The sequence below is a fragment of the Acanthopagrus latus genome, chromosome 23 (assembly GCF_904848185.1).
Source record: "Acanthopagrus latus isolate v.2019 chromosome 23, fAcaLat1.1, whole genome shotgun sequence".
Classification (NCBI taxonomy): domain Eukaryota; kingdom Metazoa; phylum Chordata; class Actinopteri; order Spariformes; family Sparidae; genus Acanthopagrus; species Acanthopagrus latus.
In genome coordinates, this window is record NC_051061.1 from 12,142,227 (window position 1) to 12,162,441 (window position 20,215).

Consider the following 20,215-nt stretch of genomic DNA (forward strand, 5'->3'; position numbering starts at 1 on the left):
TCAATGTCGGTCACATTTAGCATCTGAAGCTATGTTCAAGAAACATTTTTACACGTTTAAACATGTATATAAACGATAGGGTGCTTCCGCGGTATTTAGATCACCACCATTCGCACTTAAATACACAAGCAACGATAAAAAATGAAGTAAGTCATTAATTTTATGAAATATAGAATTATACATAAATATTCACTGGATGATTCAACACTGGGCTTGTAAAGAAAAAAAATGTTTAACCAAAAAGAAATTACTATTTGCAAAATCTTGTCACCACCAAAGTTTACAAAAATATTGCTATGTGATGTTATTGTATTTATTAATAGGTCGGGCAATTATATTTCGATGTTTAACGTTTATTTTAACACAATGATTTTGACGTACCTGAACGCAGCGCAACGTCAGCTCGTTGCTATGTAACGTGTCAACAACAGAGGAAAGAGGTAAGAACTTAACTTCATCTGGTTATTAAAGCTTGTCTGGTTTTTCAGTTACTTTGCATTTGTAAAAGACAATAGCAACATTTTAAGGTTTTCATTGCAAGGTTGTTCACGGTGGGTAGTGGGTCTGATAAACTCGTCCCGTTTATTTTAGCCAGATAATGATGATGATAGCCATTATGATCCTACGCCATCATTTTTCCCATTTCTCTGTTTGGTATCATCTTTAAAGGGGCAATTTGTCAGAATTTTTGTGTATACTTTTTTTAAAATTCACTAGAATTATTAACATGGAATGAAGAAATAACTGTTTTGAAATTATAACATCTGTGTGTTGTTTTCACCAACACCCCCCTGGTCCCTGAGCTCCCAGTCTGAACTGTTAGCTGCACGGCTAACTGAGCTAACTAGCTAACGGTAGCTACAGTCAGCGGTTACTCTGGTAATAAGCTGCCACCTATTTGTCTGAAGTATAAATTCAACAGGTGGCCAATTCTTACATATTGCATATACATATATTTAACTGAACAAACACCAAATCAAAAAATCTCTTTCTTCTTTGAGCAGAGGGACAAAGTGAAGTCCAGCGTGCCTCCACCCTCACAAACAGCAGGATGATTGGGCGTCAGGATAAACCTGAGCCTGTTTTGATGGATGAGGAGATGGTGAAGGAGGCATCAGTGGAGCAGCTTTCTCATGATCAGGCCAGGCGTATTGCAAAGGCAGAGGGAATCCACTTCACTGAAATCCTTAAACTACGTCTTGAATACAGAAGTGAGAAATAAAAAATAAAAAAATACATACTATGAATCAGAGTCTGAATGTGTATTGGGTCCAGGTATGTGAGAGGTTGTTTGTTCGCAGGCATCCTTAGGATCGACCACCTGTGGGAATTCACGTCCTTGGCCAAACTTGAATTGAACAACAACCTGATAGGCAAGATTGAGGGCCTGGACCGTCTGGTTAATCTGACATGGCTCAGTAAGACGAAGCTTTGTATTTATGTATTTATTGCGCAGTTAATGGCCAAGATTTAGAAAAGGTCTGAAAAGATCAACCTGGTGATTCTGAATGTGTCTTTCAGATCTGTCATTCAACAGCATAGAGAAAATTGAGGGTCTGGGGTCTCTGCGGAAGCTGGAATTGCTGAATTTGACCAACAATCAAATTTCTGTCATTGAAAACATGGACGCACTTGAGAAGCTCACTCATTTCTGCTTTGCAAACAACCGCCTTGGAGAGCTGGACAACGTAACAAAAGTTTTTTTTGCCTAAATCTTTCACATATTATACCTTACATACTACTGTAACCTAACACAAATTGGACATATTTCAAAGGTGCTCTATCTCAGGAAGTTTAGGAACCTGTTCACCATAAACCTTTGCGGAAATCCTGTGTCTAAGGATGCGGATTACAGATTTTTCATTGCTGCCTACTTTCCAAATTTAACGTGCCTTGACTACAGATTACTTGACCAGAAGACAGTAAGTGTAAAGCTTTTCTTCCTCTCCTTTTCTGTCTTCACCATGTTGAAACTGTATAACTAAATCACACATGTATGTATGTATGTATGTAGAAAACCGAAGCATCTATCAAATACCATTATCTTCTGGAGGAAATGAGACACAAGGAGCTGCAGGCTCAACAAGCTGAAGAGGCTGAGCAAAGCCGGAAAGCTGAAGTCAAACTGCACATGGTAATTTGACGATGCGGTTACTTTTCACGTCTGTGCACAAACTGTGTGTAAGTCCCGTCCTCCTTCCCTGCAGGATGCATTTGTGGAACACCTTAATGGGTCTTATTTGTTAAAGAGCATGTTCAAAGATGATCCCAAGGCAGAGACGCTCCACTGCGTCCCAGGAGTGGCCTCCCTGCTTCAAACATATCCTTTGTTGCCACCGCTTTCTAATTCATGCATGGGTTTTTCTAATGACATACAATATGGAGAAATCAGTGTTTCAACTCCTTAACCCTACACTTACATTTGAGCAGCAAATGGTGGAGCTGTGCGTGCAGTTGTTTGAAGTAGGCTTGGCTGAACATAAGCGGAGAGAGACGGAGGTGAGCGCCTTCTTCAGCGGTCAGACTGCAGCTGTGACAGACTGCCAGCAGAAAGCATCGCAGATATTGGCAAAGTTTGAGCAGCAGCACAAAGAGGTGAGATTTATGGATCGTAATGTTTTAAACTCACGTGTACCGAGTTGTGCTCAACATGCTTACGGAGACATCCCTGTGTTCACACCCTTTTCAGAGGATAGTGGAGTTGCAGCAGTTATCAGACCCAGACCAACTGAGGGTCAAGCTCAACCACTGCAATGATGAAATCAAGCAGCTCTGTAACAGCCTCATGGCACTGGAGGTTCAGCTGGCCAGCCAGCTGGAGGTAGGTGCATCCAAACGTGGTTTATTCTTTGAAAATCACAGTGTTATCGGATTTAAGACACGCTTAAAGGGTAACTCTGACAATTTTGGTGATTAAGTGATTAATGTTGCATTGTGGGTAATACAGGCAGCAGGTTTTGGAATGAAAAAGGTGAAATCTCTGGTTCTGTAGTATTGATTGTCGTCATTTGTTATTAAACTGTACATAATGAGTCCAGCAGTGTTACAGAAGTGCAATGTTAGGCCAGTGGACTGCTTTTCAAAACCTGGTGACTACATAACCTACAATGCAATTAGACACTGGCGGCAGATAATCAGATTGTATGCAGCTTCCTCTGGAGCCACAAAAGGCTTTATACTTTGTTGTCATATGTATTAGTACTCCCAAAGACCTGTAAACACACTGTAATTTGTAAAAGTGGCGAAGTTACCCTTTAACATATGAAATCATTAATTTCACACAGACATCAAATAATAATGTGCCTTGCTACGGTGCCTCACAACGAAGCCTCCTGTTTTTCCCAGGATATCATCAAAAGGTTTGACATCAACATCTCAGACATCGTTGACAGCTTCAGTGAAACTGCTCAGGGGATATATCCTTTTTTTCCACAGTCCCGGGCTTAAAGGCTTTAAATACTTTCCAGAAATGCTGGTTCATTACTGTTGTCAGGGTCTTGTCCTCTACTGAGATACTGTGTCTCATACTTCCTCATCTGGGGAAGCAACTTTCTCCCAAACCAATTTTAGTTTAATCAAATCTGGGTCCCAGGGCAGCGGCTCGCATTGTGTGGTGAGTAATCCAGTCCTCTTTTCATGTCAGTGTTTGAGTCATACAGAGTGGCACACACACAGGGTTTATGTGCAAAAAAGCAATGAATCTAATGTTGGAAGTCTTTCCATGACTCAGTCGTACATTTGCGCAATGTCGAGATCTGGAGGATAATTATCACGAGAGAATGCAGGAGATTGCTTTAGCAACTCTGGAGAGTGTGTCCAAGGATGGCCCGGAGGAGGACATGACAGATGATGTTAAAATGGTAAGTGTTATCTCTTTTAGACCAAACTGGCTATCTAAAATATAGGATTACATTACTGGCACGATTATAGCCCTATATGAAAAACGTGAGTGTCAGGGTTCAGTGTTACATTACAGCCACAACTTTTAATGGCCTGAATGTCAGGTGCTCTTTTATAATAGCAGTCTAACGTGAATGCTGATTATGCAGATGAACCTGAATGGATCACTTGAGATGAGGTTCATTACCAGTGACAGAGCCATCATCCCTTCACACCTGTGTTTTCTTTGTGCAGCTGTTTACGGACAGAAACACGGTGATGGACGCAGTGGCTGTCGGCCACGATAACCACCTGCTGGTAATCAATGACCGAGAGAGTCAGTTGATTACAGGTGTCGATGCCTGGAAAGTGGCCCTCATTAAAGGGGTAGAGAGCTGAAATTATATGAAAACTAACATCCAGCTTATTTGATTTGTTTTAGCGCTGACAATCCTTTTCGCTGTATCTTACATTCGTGTTCTTTGTTTTCTTTTCTTTATGGGTTATTTTAGATTCAAGACAAAGAACTTAAGCGGAACCGCATGTGCGTCTCAGACATCCACAGATATGTGGACCATCTGAGGGAGCAGCTGGATGAGTTGCTGTAGCATCATCTGTAAAAAATTTCCTCCAAAAAAGGTGCTGTGCTTCATGTGTTTGGTTTAAAAAAAATTGGTACAGGATATTTTCACAACCTGACTGGACAAACTGTAACAACTTGCACTGTGTTCAAGTATGTCTGTTTATATTTTATGGTTTGATCCATGCCCAATAAAGAATTTAAGAAGTAGATCCAGCTGTTCAAAAGGACTTTTTAATAATCATGATGCTGTTTTGCTGTCTTCACTTGTTCCTCAGCCAACCAAATACATCTGTATGGTGTACATCCCGCGTAACTTTAATACAAGAAGAATAACATTTCAGCAACAACAACAACAACAACAGTACAGTAAGTGTAGACCAAAGACATGAAATGAAATACACATACAAACACAGTGTTAGGGTAAGCAATTGTTTTAAAAAGGCTTTTTTTATGCAGGACTTGAGATAGCAAGATAATCATCCTGTTCTGAGAAAAAAAAAGGTTGTTTCCTTGTAAGATCAAGAAGCTTTTGTTTGCTTTAGATGACTAGATTAACCAAATATTATTATGAGGAAGCAAGCTTTCTTATCTTGAGGAGAACGCCTTAGACAAAAGTTTGATTGTAATATGGGATTGGCTTTAACCCAACGAAATCTCTCCACTGTCCCCTTTCACCAGAAATGATATGACTTTTGGAACCATAGTGGAAGGGAGACTAGATTAACCCTTAATTAAAACAGACCAAATAGCTTTGTTGGATTATTCAAACGGGCTGCTGTGGCTCAGGGGTAAGGCCGGCATCTTGTTATCGGAAGGTCGCTGGTTCTGTCTGCATGTCAAAGTGTCCTTGGGAAAGATACTCAACCCCAAACTGCTACTGATGTGCTGGCCGGCACTTTGCATGGCAGCCACCGCCATGGGTTTAAGTTTTTTATGAATTACTCTAAGTCACTTGGGACAAAAAGCATCTGGTACTATGAACACAATACTAATTTCAGTTTCTAATTTTACATTTATTGTGAATATCGCAATAATTCAAGTATTAAGACACAACCCTTATTGTATTTTTCATTGGGAGCTAAATCACTAAATTACAAACACCAAAGTCGACGAAAAAGAAAACAAGGAAATACAAAACATTGTTTATGCCTTAAATGTGTTGAATGGGACAACTTTTGTCTGTATCTCATTTTGTTACATTATTGCATTTTTATATATCTTAAGATATCATTTCGTACTGAGAGTCTTAAACTTACGTATTATACACCATGTATCAGCATAAAAGTTCTACATTAAAATAAAGGTGAAGGAATGAACACAACTCCCAGAATGCATCTGTTGACATCATCCAATGAGACTCTTCGTCGAGCCGAGCAGAAGTTCCCAGCCAATGAAATTCCTGGAAGCTGGATTCTGGACTGTGACGTCGCAGGGTCCCTCCTCCTCGGCAGTTCCATGGAACTAGCTTGCTGAATTGAGCAAAGTTTTGGAGCTCGGGGGGGTTTCGTGCGGCCGTCGGGGCAGACTCTTCCTCTGTCAGTCACCTTCCTCTCTCCGGCTGTGTCGTGCTCGGTCAGGGCGTTCATGACGGTTGCTGACGGGGACACTTTAGCGCTCATCATGCCTGTCCGAGCAGAGTGCTGCAGTACCACCGGCCCGGCCTGCCCATCCTCGGCCTCCCTTGTTCCCCCAGCCCCGATCAACACACACCAGCCCGGGGTGACCACCTCGCTACTGTACAGCGGCTCGCAGTTTCGGGGCTACCAGAAGAGCAAAGGCAACTCCTACGACGTTGAGGTTGTTTTGCAGGTAATGCTCTTCTTCCACTGTGTTACTGGTCACAGCAGCATATTTTTTTTAATCGATGTTACTAACTTATCTGACGTTAGTTCGGTTTTTTTCGTGCTGGTTGTCATTCATAGTAGTCATAACAGGCTGACCTCATTTTGATCCCGCCCAGGTGACTCTTTCTAATGTTTAGAAAGTGGACTTGATTCCAGCTGTTAACACTTGTGTCAACTATTTTGCTGCACACACACACACGCACACACACACACACACACACACACACACACACACACCACCCAAACACGTTAGCATTTTGGCACCTAGCTACCTGAATAAGTGGAATTAATGTGCTAGCATTGATTTTGATGGCAACATCATCCTACTTACCACCAGCTGTCTGCATGTGTGCCCACTTTCTGAGGGTTTTCTTTGTTACCATCAGCTCTCCTGCATGTTTTTTTTTTTTTTTACTCCATAAAGATGAAGACAATCGTGGTTGCACATCTGATTTTTGACATATAATTAACTGTTCCCTGAATCTGTTTGTCTTGGGCAGCATGTGACTGTGGAGGACTCATATTTGTGTGGTTACCTGAAGATCAAAGGCCTGACTGAGGTGAGCTTTGAATCTAGGTCAGAAATAGTGAGACTGACCTTTATGCTGCCAGTGACTAAGCTCAAACTGGTCTCCGCCTGCCTGAAACTGGCTAAAGTGTGACAAAGATTGGAGGCTGACAAAACACCAGGCCAGGTCTAGACCGTAGTCCTCAGCTTAAGTGTGTCAACTGTATACCCATTTCATTACGCAACATATAGAAGCGAAAAGGTCAGCAGGTTCCCGAAGTGGACTTTGGCAGTGGCAAAGCAGAGTGAAAGATGAGCAGCCAGGTCGTGTTTGTGTCTCTATAGAAGTAAGAAGTCATGTTAAAGCTTACAAATTGTTTATGAGAAAATTAAGCCAAGAGATCAAACCAGAGATGTGGACCGGAGTCGACTCAAGTCACTGTTTTGATGACTTGCAACTTGACTTGACAGAGAACCAATGTCTTGAGACATGATGACTTGAATTACTCTTTCTGTGGTCAAGCTGACAGTATTTCACCCTTTAAAATTGATGCGGAGGGAATGTTTTTTCATTGAGAAGAAACTAAAATGGCTTTTATTTGCTTTTTGATTTGGTTGTGCTTCATTGAATATCAATAATAAAATTAAGTTACTCATTATACTTATTGAACAGGTTGGACTAATTGGGCAATAATATCAATGTAAAACAGGTACTAATACCTCTTCATTTCTGTTTGTAAAGGCCAGAGACTCTTGATATGCCCAGGCAAAAAAACGGTTTGAAACCTGGACTAATTGACTTCACATGTTTGGAACGAACCAAGATTTGGCCACATTTTTATTATTTACGATGTTGTCACCCATATGAATAGTACTCAAGTAAAAGACTTGGATCTGGCAGTATTCTGCCAATAACTGTTATCAGAATCAGTGTTTTTTTTTCTGATTGATGTTAAAGTAAATTAATTTAGAACTGCACTGCAGGGCAGCAGGTCATGCAAAATAAGGGTTGCTTGGGGTTTTCTGTAATGTCTTCTGCTGTCATGTACTTTATAGACTGCTGCACTGCATTTAAGTAACAGGAGGTGTGAAATCTAAATCATGTTGAATTGCTCCTCATGTATCCACTTTGTCTCTCCAGGAGTATCCCACTCTCACTACGTTCTTTGCTGGTGAAATTATCAGTCGAAAAAGGCCCTTTTTAACCAGGAAGTGGGACGCGGATGAAGATGTGGACAGAAAGCACTGGGTATGTCCTGTTTGATTTGTAGGTTTTCTGTTGTAGTACTGTCATGAAGCATTATTTGTGCATCCATTGGTTTAGTGTCTAGTATACGGCTGTTTTCAGTGGCCGGGAATATGGTTTATGAGGAGCTCTGCATTTGATAGCAAAGAAACACTGGATATTGCTAACTTTGATGAGACATGTCGGAGGTTTAAGTTCCACCAAACCTCAGTAAACCTCGCTTGTGGACTGCAGCTCTTTGTCTAACCAGACACTTTGATTGACAATAGCTCAAGTGAGCAAAATCCGCACTTATTGTCTTGTGAGAGAAGCCCTTGGCAGCTGTTAAAATTAGGTTTACATCAAGGAACAGCAGACATATCATATGTTTCATGATGATTGCATCCCAGTTGTTTCCTATTCTCTGACCAGTATTTAATGTCCTCACTCCAGGGCAAGTTCAAACCTTTTTACAAATATGCCAAAAGCTTCAACTCGGACGACTTTGACTATGAAGCGCTGGACAACAGCGATTATGTCTTCATGAGATGGAAGGTGAGCACATTAATCTTTCTCTCGTCTCTTTCTCCTCATCTTAGCTTTAGCCACTAATTTCTACTCTTTGTTTTTTTTTTTTTCTTCCTGCACTCTCAGGAACAGTTTCTAGTTCCAGACCATACTATCAAAGACATCAGCGGCGCCTCTTTTGCTGGCTTCTATTACATCTGTTTCCAGAAGTCCACAGCCACTATCGAGGGGTACTATTACCACAGGAGCTCAGAATGGTAACCACCAGCACTACAGACCAAATTCTGCGATGGTTAAATAAAAGTTGTTTTAAAAGGTTCTAATGCTGATTTGTCTTTACTCTTGCAGGTACCAGTCTCTAAACCTAAACCACGTTCGAGAGCACAGTATGCCTATCTATGAATTTCGGTGACAAAAGCATGCCTGAGTTCAGTCAAGGAGGGGACAGTCCATGCTGCCCTGCGGTTAAATTGGACGAGAGCGACAGAGAGCCCTTTAGTGCCAAGACTGGAGCTGACCCGTTTTCCTCGCTGCAGGGAAATCAACATGTGGTCGGACACTCTTCTGGTGGACTGAAATAAGGAAGGCACAGAGAGAGAAGAGTTGTAAGGATCAGTGACAGACAGACAGCTCTTACAGATACTGTAGAGCTGATGTTAGCCTCAGATTTCTTTTTTCTTTTTCTACATTTTATTTAAGCTTCCTTTACTTGGCACTCTCATAGGATCTGTGTCCCTATAGTTGGACAAAATACGTTTTTCCAGCAGTGGCGACACTACAACATGTTTGCCATTCAGTTAAGATTTGTGAAAGAAAAGTTGTTTGTTCAGTAAAGCTTAATTCTTTTAATTTACATATAAAATACCTTTCTCACGTCACTCTGATGTCCCAGAGTGATTAACGGTATGATGGTTGTTGCCAAAAGGGTGCAAGAGAAGCAGTGATGAGTAGTGATCTGCTTTTTTACGCAGGGCCTGTAAGTTATGGTCTGTCGCTCAGGGATGGCGTGTTAGGGCAACGTATATGTCATGACTGAAACCCAACAGCTGATTGTGGGAGTTGGCTGAGTTTGGTTCACAGAGACGTTAATCTCTGAACATGTCATTAATAGCCTCATTTTTAAAAGATCCTCTAAAGATAGCTGTTGCTACAAAAAGTCTGAAGATGACTTCACACCTAATTTCCTCTATGCAAACCAAAGCTCACTAATAGGTAGGATTTCTAACACCGCCTGACTTATTTTAGTTTCAGATTATTTCTCTGCCAGAGTGATTTATTTATATTTTTTAATAAAGACTGACCTTAAGTGGAAATACATAGGAAATAAATAGATCTATTTAATTACAATGACCAGCGTTTGAAGCTCAGATATGTGACAGCACATTCCAAACATCAAAGATGTCAAAGGAGACCTATTATGCTATGTTTTTTTTTCCTTTCCCTCAGTGTTTTATAAAGGTTGTCATGCATTTAAAAGATCTTGAAAGTTTAAAAGGTCAAAGTCTGCACCAACAGAAGCTCCTCTCTCCGACAGAAAGTACTGCTTCTCTGAATGCCTCATCAGTAGTCCCGCCTTTAACTTTGTGACATCACATTGCGTCATTGTGTCCCACAGTTGTGTAATTCATGCCTCATGGCTAGTTTGGCCCCTCAGAAATGATTTAGCACCGCTGCTCTGTTGTTGTTAGTGGTGCTGGCTCAAACATGTGTGAGCTGACCAATCAGAAGAGACTGGGAATTCACAAGGGGGCCTTTAAGAGACAGGAGCTAAAACGGAGGGAGAATTACAGCGATGTAACACTGGACAGTGAGAGCTGATGTGTTTTTTGAGCACTAAAGCAGTAGTAACCTAAAATAAAACGATGAACCTGAAAATAAGCATAATACGTCTCCTTTAGGATTTTAGTTTCACATCACATAAGAGGCATCGACGGACAGTCGACGTGAAGAATTGAGATTTCATGGCATGTGCAGTTGGACTGACTGGAAAAGTTGAGATATAACATAGCGAAAACTGTGCAGTGATTTGAATGTTAATCGTCAATTCTGCCTGTGGATTAAATCTTCCTAATGTTTGACCTTTCTGCATAATTTCCATCTTTAGAAACAGTTAAACGTGGCTGAATGTGTCGATTTGACCGCCTTGTTCTCTTGACCTTAAAAACATGAAAAGCGTCACATGACGTGCTTATCTACGATGTGTTGCTGTTCTGTCCTCAGTGGAAAATATTGAGCGAAGATGCACCTTTTTGTGGAGACGAGTCTAAAGTAGAAAGAAGAAAACCTCCTTTTGACGCTTTAGGAAAAACCTGCTGCCTTACAGTTTTAAATGTTTGTAATGCTTCCTTTTTTTTTAACAACAAATGTTTAGGTTAGTAAAGTTTTATTTGAACAAAATGATGAAAGTATATTTCTGTGTTTGAGTGAAATTGTGCAAAAAAAAATGTCGGAACTTTTGATCAACCACCTGTGGATTCTTGGAGTTTCTCTGGAAAGGGTTGATGTAAAAGAGAGTGCCTGTACTCCACCCGCCTCTTTGCTGCTTATGAACCTAAAACCTTTCAGCTGCAGCACGACAGGCGGATGTGACGGGTTTTTGTGGGAATACTGTATAACGTACAGCTTCTTTTATGTTAACCCAAGGAAGAAGACTGAAGTCGTCAACAGTCTGAATGGCTTCTAAATAATTTTCTTCTTTTTTTTAATAATCATGTAAAAGCAAACAAAATGTGCAATGCAAGAATGCATGTGAGAGTGTGTCATTGAAAGTCTTGACTGAATAACACCCGATTTAAGAAGTTTAAAGAAGATGATGTATGATAAATCTGTTATGAGTGCAATGTGTGAGGAGAAATAAAGAGTGAACTATTTCATACACAGTTGTATATATTTTTTTTCCATAAACCCAGCACTGATGATGTTTATTTTGGGGGCATGTTTTATCTGAAAGACACAGGAACAATCAGGAATACAGTGGAGATTATAGAGGCTGTTGGGGCCCATCTGACCAGCATTTACCACCATTATGTTATAATCAATGACATCAAGGAAAAACATAAGACATCTTTTTTTTTATATAACATATGACATAAAAAACAACAAAAAAAACAGCTTAAACGTTGACGTCACATTGCAATTGATCACCTCAATACACACAGCAGTGCACAAGATTGTGCCTTTATGGATTTTATACCTTTAAAGGATTTTATAGTGCTTATATGAGTATAAGTGTATTTTGTATATTTTTTTTCATTTTTCAAATACAACACTTCTGCATGTTTGATGATGTATGAAAAATTTCAAGAGATCGGTCATCTTTTTCTCTGTAAATGTTGCTGGTTTATCTCGTAATGTTGAGCCTCTGTGTGTATGTGATGAAATAAAATTTGTTTCAAGCATTTATTATTGAAGTACATAAAGGTGATGTCCCTCAAACGGATTATTCTGTCTCCTGTACCAAACCACACGTCTGGCTCTTAAAAACCTTGCACTAAATATGACCCTTTACGTTGACCTTATGTAACAGAACTGTTTTGTTTGTTTTGACTGTATCAGTGTTTAGTCACACGACCTGTGCAGGAGCTCAGACCGCAGAGATGACAGCAGCCAGCACTAGGTGTCAGTAGAGGACAACGACAAAGGATCAAGTCTTCTTTTCAGAATCATGTCAGAGAGTCTCCATCTGGCTCAAATCTCTAAAGGTCTACTCAAACTATCTGGCCAACTTTTTATTGTCTCTCTGACGAGTTTATGTTTTTAATGGGTTCTCATTGGAGGCAAGTGGATGTGCGTATAGCCCTCCTGGGGTCAGGACAGAAATACAGACACGCAATATGAAAAGACAATCTACTTAAAATCTATATTTAAAAATGATCAAACAAGACACACTTGCTGCTGTTTCTATCATTGTAAATGAAATTCAGAGGCAAAATCTTCTATACATGATTTTATATTATTATATATAATCTTATATCTTGTATAACTTATTGCGCACACACAAGCACATACACTACTTTGTTATCAGGTCAAATTCACACAACAGGGTTTTCTTTATGTGCTGTTCAAATGTTTAAAGTGCTAAACGTTGCCCCTAAATCAGTTTTATTCAGGTGCTTGAAGACCAATGGTCGTCTTTTGGCTTTTTCCAACACACACTAAACTTACCACAAATATTTTGCTCGTCTTTGCAGCGGGTTGATGATTAACACATTAAGTGGTTTCCTGAGAATATGAAAAAGAAAAGAGCGACCGATCATTCAGTGTGGCTCGTGTTTGGCGTACGTGCTTGGAGCTGACAAACCTTGACTGTCAAGAGGAGGAAACGCACTTGCATAAATCACAGAAGGAAAGAATGTGAAAAACAATACCTTCCCTATCAGGCTTTAACACAATGCTGGCAGCTCTCACCGTCTGATGCTCCTTACTGTAATGACAGAAATATGGAAACCCATAGAGAATCAGAAACGTTCACAGGTGGAAGTATGATCAAATGGACGACGAGCGATCAATAACAACTTCTGAACAATAATCAGAATCAGAACAGTCTTCTGTCTGCCTCATTTAATTCTACTGCTCTTGATTCTTCTATTAAAGGTGCTATATGTGAGAATTGGCCACTGTCATGAAAATCTTACTCCAAATAAATAGAGGGCAGCGTATAACCACAGGAACCGCTGACTGCTGATCACCGAAGCTGCCGTTAGCTAGTTAGCTCAGTTAGCGGTGCAGCTAGCGATCCTACTAGCTGGCTTGAGTCTGGAAGGGGGTTATAAAGGCAGCAGCTGGTTGGAGCTGGAGAAAACAACAAATTCCACCTTCTGTTCATCATTTTTGAATGTTGTAAACTAAAATTCCGACACATTGCGCGTTTAACTGTTGTTTTAGATTGCATGTAAAGCAACAAGTATTATCAGTCGTAGGCTACACAGTGTCTTTTCTCTCTTGAACGGACATGTTATGATGTGAGCAGGGCTGCAAATAACATCATCACAACTTTTTTTTTAGAATTGAGGTTATAAATGCTCACGTCTTCCTCCTTTACTTACCTCAGCAGGTGAAGAAGTTTCGCGAAGTTGGAACTTGAAATGGTGGAGATCGGCGCCCTCTCCGCGACCTCCATGCGTTTGTTCGCAGTGCAATGCATGATGTTAAATATTGCTTGGTTAGTGACCATCAGTTGTACAGTACTTTTTGCGATGCATTGTGGGATACTTTGAGTGCACTCTATAGGGTATAATAATTCTCACACAGTCATTACCACAAAATGGCGTAGTCACTATGTAGTGCACTATATAGGGATTAGTGGGTGATTTTGGACACAGCCTGTGGTGTAGCGTGATGTCACCAAGTCACGGAATTAAAGAGAAGACTGCTGATGAGGTGTTCAGGAGCAGGTAAGGTTTCAGGACCTTTTACGTGTATGAGAACATAAATCATCGATGGGGGGGGCTAAAAGTCATAATGGGTGTCTTTTATTTACAAGAAATAAAAATGAAAAGAGCTCATCACACTTTGCCTGGAAGCCCAAAGCGACATCTTCATGTTGCTTCTTTCGGTCAACCAAAATCAGAAGACGCCTCGTTTACTGACAAAGAACTGCAGCAAATCCTGACATCAAGAAGCTGGAACCAACAAATGTTTGACATCTTTGGTAGAAAAATGACTTGATGGATTTTAAAAAATGGTTGCAGATCAATTTACTTTTGAATAATGGATCAATCCTTGCAGCTCTAGATGAATGGGTGGGAGCAGAAAAAGGGAAAAGAATGGAAGCAGGTGAGGGGACCCCTGCCTGCTCCACATGATCCTCTCATCTCAACATCAGAAGAATCAGTTTCACCCTGACTGAGGGGGATATTGTACTTCTGAAGAAAAGGTGGGGATACGTGCTGTTTCACCTCACCTAAAATAGAAAACCTGTTTGAGGCGTCGAGAGTTTCGTGAATTAAGCAATGGTCCCAAACATGTCGGGGGCTTTGGGAACAACGGCGGACTTTCCATGACGAGGATGTTCTTTTTGTTTTTTTTCCCTTCCCACTTCCGATGAGTCACGCGGCCACACCTGAAGGAGGAGCGGGTACAAATGCACCTGCAGCAGCATCCCTGCTTCACTCCCAGCGCAGGGCAGAGAGGCTGAGAAGCTCAGAACAGAGCAGCTGCAACATCCGACACCGATCCAAGTCTCTGCGGTTCCGACATGGAGGCCCAGCGGTACCCCCTCAGCGTCCGTTTGATCGGAGTGCTGCACAAGGAGAAGAGCAAAGTAAGATGTGGCTCATTATAAGAGAGAGAGAAAAAAAAAGTCTGCTGTGTCTTCAGTGTGGTGGTAACATCTGCATGTTCCTCTCTCCAGATGTACATGACCTCCGTGCTCTGGTCGGACCAGGATGATATTGTGATTTACAGAACTTTCCAGGATTTCAAGAAAATGCACGTAAGTATTAAAATAAATAAATAAATAAAAACGACAGATTTGTACCGCGCATGTGCAGATGGTTTGGAATCGACCTGATCGTCCTGTTGCTTCTTCATTACAGAGACAATTGAAGAAGGCGTTCCCACCAGCAAACAAAATGAAAAAATCCGACAGAGTCATTCCAAGATTTCGAGGTATATGTGCACGATTTAGTCTTTCCACTGTCCATAATTCTCTCCATTAATGGATTAGTTAGTTGGTTTGTTAAAGGCGCATTGTGTAGTTTTGGGGAAACATTTAAATCACTTTCACTTGGTTTATATGTGGGGGAAAAAACAGTTTTCTGGTGACCTCATTTTCTTCTCTGAGAACATCTTGTTTATGCAGTAATGGATAAAATGAATATTTCTGAGTTTGTATTATGTTGATATTCAAATGTGGATCTGTAAAGAAACAAGAAGATATTTACAATTAAGAAGCTGGAATGAGAACATTTTGACATCGTTCTTATAAAGTACTCAACCCCATTAAGTGATAATCAAAACATTTAATCGGCGATTAATTAAAAAAGTTCAATAGTTCAATAAATCCATCTATGGATTAATTGTTGCAGCTCTGTGGTTGTATATCCCTCCATGCTGACGGGATTCTGACCATCTTTTCCTGCTTTTAGACAAGAAGATGAAGCGCAGCGCCCAGAGGAAGGGCCCCAACAAGTCACTGATGCGCCTCAAGTTTTTGCAGAAGTACTGTAATGAGCTCCTGAGCTGCGACCCGCAGGTCTCTCAGTCTGCAGACCTCATCCAGTTTTTCCACCCTAAAGACCAGGACCTGCAGCCGGAGTTCGCCAAGAAGGGGTAGGACAGATATGTTTATGAAATAACGTAGTAGAAACTTTAACCTGATTTTATAAATTCAACTTATCTTTATATTTTCAGTTCAGATGTGTAGCCATTGACTGCAATGGGCATTCCAGCAGATTTTTAACCCTCACAAAATCCCTCTCTACTTGAGAAAAGTGCCCTAAAGTGGAAAAATAGAATATTTAATAATGTTAAATGCAAGTAGCAGGAGCCTTTAAAACACAATTGAGTAGACTGCGAAAAAAAAGGGGGAAAAACTTAATGGCTTTATGTATGAGTGTATTAACCTCGCTGCTCTCCTGCTCAGCATCATGATCATGCCGTCAGAGGACGAGATAGGGAGCGCTGCAGGACAGGGCGGAGGCAACGTGACCCAGCCGTTTGTCACGGAGACGTACAGAGTCGTGGCCCCCTACGAGACCAGAGACACCAAGAACAAACCTTTCAAAGTGGTGATGGACGATAAAGTGGACGTGCTCATCAAAGACAAAGCAGGTGAGCGAGCGAGCTTCGGCATCAGCTGTCCTGTTAAAAAAATACCTCAAATTAGCTGAGACCCGTTAAATGGGTGGTTGTTGTTTGCTCAGGGTGGTGGCTGGTGGAGAACGACGACAAGCGGATGGCCTGGTTCCCCGCCCCCTACCTGGAGAAGCTGGACGAGGATGAGGATGACAGTGGAGATGACACAGATGTGACTCCTGACAGAGGTACATGGCGTGGATACAGCTCTTGATCGATCAACATCTCATTCCCTCAATCCAGGTGTTATGACATCATGTGCTGAAAGTCATTCATCTCCCTCTCAGGGATGCTGTACACTGCAGTGAAGAGCTACAAGGCCACCAAAAGTGACGAGATAAGCGTGACCATCGGCGCAGTGGTGGAGCTCCTACAGAAAAGTGAAAACGGCTGGTGGCTCATCAGGTATTTAACGCCCTCCAAATTCAGTTCATGATGAATGTTTCACTACTGTCTGCGTGCCGGCGCCAGCTCAAACTTCTTGAGTCTGCCACTGTGTCTGACACTACGTTCTTGTCCATCTTCAACAGGTACAAAGGTAAAACAGGTTACATCCCCACCATGTACCTGCAGCCTTACAACTACCCTCACATCCGCATGACCACCAGCAGTCTGGATCCTCGCGCCCCCTCCCCGAACCTGGAGCAGCAGTCCCAGCAGTTCAGCCACTCGCACGGCAACATGCTGCAGCTTCCGCCCGCCAGGTCGTCCTCACCCCGCCAGCTGCAACCGGACACCAAGCAGAAATCTCGCTCTCTTAACATCCTGCCCGAACAGGCTCCCGCTCAGCCCGCAGCAAGGACTGTGGCCTACGTTGCCGACGTAACCAACTCGCCCACGTCTCCACAGAGCCTCACTCCGCCCACAATCATGGTGGAGATGGATGGAAACGACGACGAGCGTGGCAGGAACCTGACACAGAGCAGCGAGGGAAGCTTTGACAGTGACAGCAGCGAATTCAGCTTCAGTGATGACCTCAGCTCCTCCTCTGCGAGCTCCATCTTAAACCTGAGCGCCAGCGCCACTGAGGAGCCGCTGCGCCTCTGCCGCACGCCCGAGCCCATGTCGAGCAACCGCCTGAGCCCAACAAGCGGTCAAGAGAGGAAAATGATCCCCAGTGTGTCTGATCCCAACCTCTACAAGGGCCCCAGGACCCCTAAAGTGCCACCCAGACCACGCGCCCAGGAGATCCTCACCCGGTGTACCACTATCACCCGCAAGAACGCAGCCAGAGGTTCTCCGTCACCCACACAGAGCGAGATACTGAGTCGATGAGGCTTCTACTGATACCTGCTGAGCCTCGACACTGTGGCCCAAAGATCGAGCTCTGCCAATAAACAACTGGTTGTGAACTTTAAAGGGTAACTTTACAGGTCCTGGGGAGTACTATGTGAAAACAAGTTGCATTGTGGGTAAGGTAGGTGCCATGTTTTGAAAAGGTTGATTTGATTATTTGTTATTTGTGTAATGAGTCCGACAGTGTTATAGGAGTGCAGAGAGCATTGGACCGCTTTTCAAGCCCTGTTGCCCACAATGCATCTGAGCCACTTAGTGACATCACTGGAGGAGGTTTGTCAGGATACATGCAGCTTTCTCTCAGGCCACAAAAGAGTTTGTACAATTTTTTTATTTGTTACCTAAGTTGTAGTAAGACCTGTAAACACAGTAAAATATAAAGTTGATGGAGTTACCCTTTAAAGATCAACTGAAAACTAGAGAAACTATACTCAGAAATCTAACTGTGTGTAAAGGATAATCAAGAGCTATTTAGAGGATTTTTTTTTCCCCAGAAGTGTAACTTGTCAAACAGTCTTATTAGTGGTTTTTGCATTATCTTTGAAAAGATTGCCAGCAAGTACGCAGCAACTGTACAATGTGCAAAAGGCCTCGTTTAGGACGTCAGCAGAACCAGTAAACACACATGTAGATGATTAATCAAGAGGGAACCAGGTCCAAACATGCCTGACAAGTTAAAACAACTGGATGCAAAAAAGCCAAAAGACTGGAAGTGGAAGGATGCAGATGAGCTGCGAGAGGTTCGGAGGGAGCTGCATCTCACTTTCTGACTTTCTAACGAGGAACAAAAATTGTGGACGGTCCTGATGGACATAAAATACCTTCTTTTCCCAGAATCTTTTTGCATGGCTCCAGTGGATCGATGGATATCAATACAAAACAATCCCTCTATTCTTTTCATTGACTCATTTTCTGTGCTTAATTTTTTTTGCATCTTTGTTTTCTTTTTTCTATGTTTTGGTAAAACTAAGTAAGCTCAAGCAGAGAAAACGCAGATGATTGATCAGGATGCACCCAAACATTCATACCCACCTCTTTCTGCCTGTTTTTGAATGATCACTTATTTTCCATACTGGAAACCTCGTGTTGTGCCTTATATGCATTCTGACTGTGCAAACAGATCGAATTCTTCTTGTGACTGCAGCGAGAGTAAATGTTTGTGTGTGCGGACAGATCTGTTTCCTGCTGAAGCGTGTTTGCAGCCGACTCGACTCGAACAAAGGGATGTGTGTGAACGAATGCTGAACGTGCGCCGCAGGACCTGAACATGTAAATTCTGGGTTTGCTCACATGTTACTGAAGACTTTAGAACAAAATAAAAGCGTTTTTGGGAAACTTAAAACTTCACGTTTGTGTGTTGTCTTCACTGTTTCACACATTAATCTTCCTCCTTAAATCAAAAAGACAATTCAACAATTTAATGTCAGTTATTCTAACTCTTATTCCCTGAAGCTTCAGAAACGTGGATCCTACATTTCCTATAAAGCAACCAATGGCATCTTGAAGACATTCCTCTCTGGTGAAAAGCCTGAAGATATGAAGATAGTGACGACTTCATCAGGGTTATCTTCTCAGACTTTACACAGAGCACCCAGAGCCAAAAACACACACTACACAACTGTTAACAGCAGATGACGGCTTAACATGATAAATAAGGACTTTACATTCTTACATCACATACCGATGTAGCCTCCCATACATGCACACAATGATAGTGATACACTTTATATGCTCCCTTAGCAGCTGCATGTCAGGCAGGATGATTTAGATCCTTACATTTTAAATTATGATCTTTGAACTCTTATTTGTGCAGCCATTTTTTAAACAAAATATCGTCTGTTTTGTGAGATTAAGAAAACAAAGCCACAGAACACGATGAACCCGCCTGAGACTTAAGCAAGCTATGCTCTAAAAAAAACCCAAACCCCAACACACCCCATAGGGATTTTCACCATGTCTCCGCCGAGTGGTTGAGTTTTGATTCAGTTGTGTTAGCATGAGAATGATTGACCGGTGACAGGCAGAGACTGCTACTAGGGCGATGTATTGAAAATGCAAATATGAACACATTTGCATGATATAATCGCTTGTAGTCAACCCATGCTTATGTAAGTAACCTCCCCTGCCGCGGTCAGGCCGGTAGATCAGGACCACGCAACACTGCAGAGCGAGACAATGGGTGCTGATTTCTGCAGAGGTGAAAGATAAGACTGTCCCAGCACCCATCTCCAAATCTCCCCCGCCCCATTTTGTCTGAGGAAACCAGGCTGGTTACATTATCCAAATTCAGTTCAACTTTGAATGGAAAGACTGATGCACAACGTCGCACAACAGAAAGTCTTTAAGGCTCATTCCACAACCCCCACTCCCCAAGACCTGCAATCACACTTGAATGTGTAAAACCCCTTCAAGTCACCCGGCCACCGAGGCGCTCTCTGAAAGAGATATGCACAGTGAAAGCCAACATTTTGCACTTTTTTTTTTATTTATGTTTTTATGTTGCAAGTTGAAATCAGGGGTCGTGCACAGTGTCACGTGGAGCGTAAATTAAGCAC

The 20,215-nt window shown here is 41.9% G+C and overlaps 3 protein-coding genes and 1 long non-coding RNA gene across 10 annotated transcripts; 3 read left to right on the forward strand and 1 right to left on the reverse strand.

Annotated features, from left to right (window-relative positions):
- The first annotated feature begins 391 nt into the window (after positions 1-391).
- On the forward strand, positions 392-5,900 carry drc3 (dynein regulatory complex subunit 3). 6 transcript variants are annotated; one of them, XR_005072877.1, is made up of 15 exons: positions 399-879; positions 1,005-1,211; positions 1,302-1,418; positions 1,522-1,688; positions 1,776-1,922; positions 2,015-2,134; positions 2,208-2,320; positions 2,421-2,595; positions 2,690-2,821; positions 3,346-3,416; positions 3,737-3,860; positions 4,135-4,266; positions 4,392-4,518; positions 4,738-4,828; positions 5,766-5,900. XR_005072877.1 is itself a non-coding variant. In XM_037088992.1 (13 exons), the coding sequence occupies exons 2-13, from the start codon at positions 1,052-1,054 to the stop codon at positions 4,485-4,487; spliced, it is 1,554 nt and encodes a 517-aa protein (XP_036944887.1). In that variant the 5' UTR covers positions 392-440; positions 1,005-1,051; the 3' UTR covers positions 4,488-4,671. The 6 variants fall into 6 exon arrangements, 5 of the variants coding, with proteins under 5 accessions (XP_036944887.1, XP_036944885.1, XP_036944890.1 ...); XM_037088992.1 differs by lacking the exons at positions 4,738-4,828; positions 5,766-5,900 and having other exon boundaries at positions 392-440; positions 4,392-4,671; XM_037088990.1 differs by lacking the exons at positions 4,738-4,828; positions 5,766-5,900 and having other exon boundaries at positions 4,392-4,671.
- gid4 (GID complex subunit 4 homolog) lies at positions 5,895-11,442 on the forward strand. The gene is made up of 6 exons (XM_037089015.1): positions 5,895-6,271; positions 6,807-6,866; positions 7,956-8,063; positions 8,493-8,594; positions 8,694-8,824; positions 8,916-11,442. The coding sequence occupies exons 1-6, from the start codon at positions 6,047-6,049 to the stop codon at positions 8,977-8,979; spliced, it is 690 nt and encodes a 229-aa protein (XP_036944910.1). The 5' UTR covers positions 5,895-6,046; the 3' UTR covers positions 8,980-11,442.
- Positions 11,443-12,667: 1,225 nt separating this feature from the next.
- Positions 12,668-13,731, reverse strand: LOC119014105. Its single transcript, XR_005072883.1, has 3 exons — positions 13,613-13,731; positions 12,935-12,990; positions 12,668-12,788 (listed from the first exon to the last, which is right to left on the reverse strand). It is a non-coding gene; the product is annotated as an uncharacterized LOC119014105 (long non-coding RNA).
- A 169-nt stretch (positions 13,732-13,900) lies between these two features.
- Positions 13,901-19,007, forward strand: LOC119014076 (NADPH oxidase organizer 1-like). 2 transcript variants are annotated; one of them, XM_037088989.1, is made up of 9 exons: positions 13,901-13,960; positions 14,295-14,829; positions 14,920-15,000; positions 15,104-15,176; positions 15,656-15,839; positions 16,153-16,340; positions 16,433-16,552; positions 16,652-16,769; positions 16,895-19,007. In XM_037088989.1, exons 2-9 carry the CDS (start codon positions 14,764-14,766, stop codon positions 17,637-17,639), a joined length of 1,575 nt encoding a protein of 524 aa, XP_036944884.1. In that variant the 5' UTR covers positions 13,901-13,960; positions 14,295-14,763; the 3' UTR covers positions 17,640-19,007. The 2 variants fall into 2 exon arrangements, with proteins under 2 accessions (XP_036944884.1, XP_036944883.1); XM_037088988.1 differs by lacking the exon at positions 13,901-13,960 and having other exon boundaries at positions 14,118-14,829.
- Positions 19,008-20,215: the final 1,208 nt, after the last annotated feature.

Coding starts and splice junctions, on each gene's coding strand:
- gid4 (XM_037089015.1), top strand. CDS start 6,047: ATGACGGTTGCTGACGGGGACACTTTAGCGCTCATCATGCCTGTCCGA. Junction 6,867..7,955: donor AGATCAAAGGCCTGACTGAG/GTGAGCTTTGAA, acceptor TTGTCTCTCCAG/GAGTATCCCACTCTCACTAC. Junction 8,825..8,915: donor TACCACAGGAGCTCAGAATG/GTAACCACCAGC, acceptor TTACTCTTGCAG/GTACCAGTCTCTAAACCTAA.
- drc3 (XM_037088992.1), top strand. CDS start 1,052: ATGATTGGGCGTCAGGATAAACCTGAGCCTGTTTTGATGGATGAGGAG. Junction 2,596..2,689: donor TTGAGCAGCAGCACAAAGAG/GTGAGATTTATG, acceptor CACCCTTTTCAG/AGGATAGTGGAGTTGCAGCA. Junction 3,417..3,736: donor AGTGAAACTGCTCAGGGGAT/ATATCCTTTTTT, acceptor ACTCAGTCGTAC/ATTTGCGCAATGTCGAGATC.
- LOC119014076 (XM_037088989.1), top strand. CDS start 14,764: ATGGAGGCCCAGCGGTACCCCCTCAGCGTCCGTTTGATCGGAGTGCTG. Junction 14,830..14,919: donor TGCACAAGGAGAAGAGCAAA/GTAAGATGTGGC, acceptor TCCTCTCTCCAG/ATGTACATGACCTCCGTGCT. Junction 15,177..15,655: donor AGTCATTCCAAGATTTCGAG/GTATATGTGCAC, acceptor TCCTGCTTTTAG/ACAAGAAGATGAAGCGCAGC.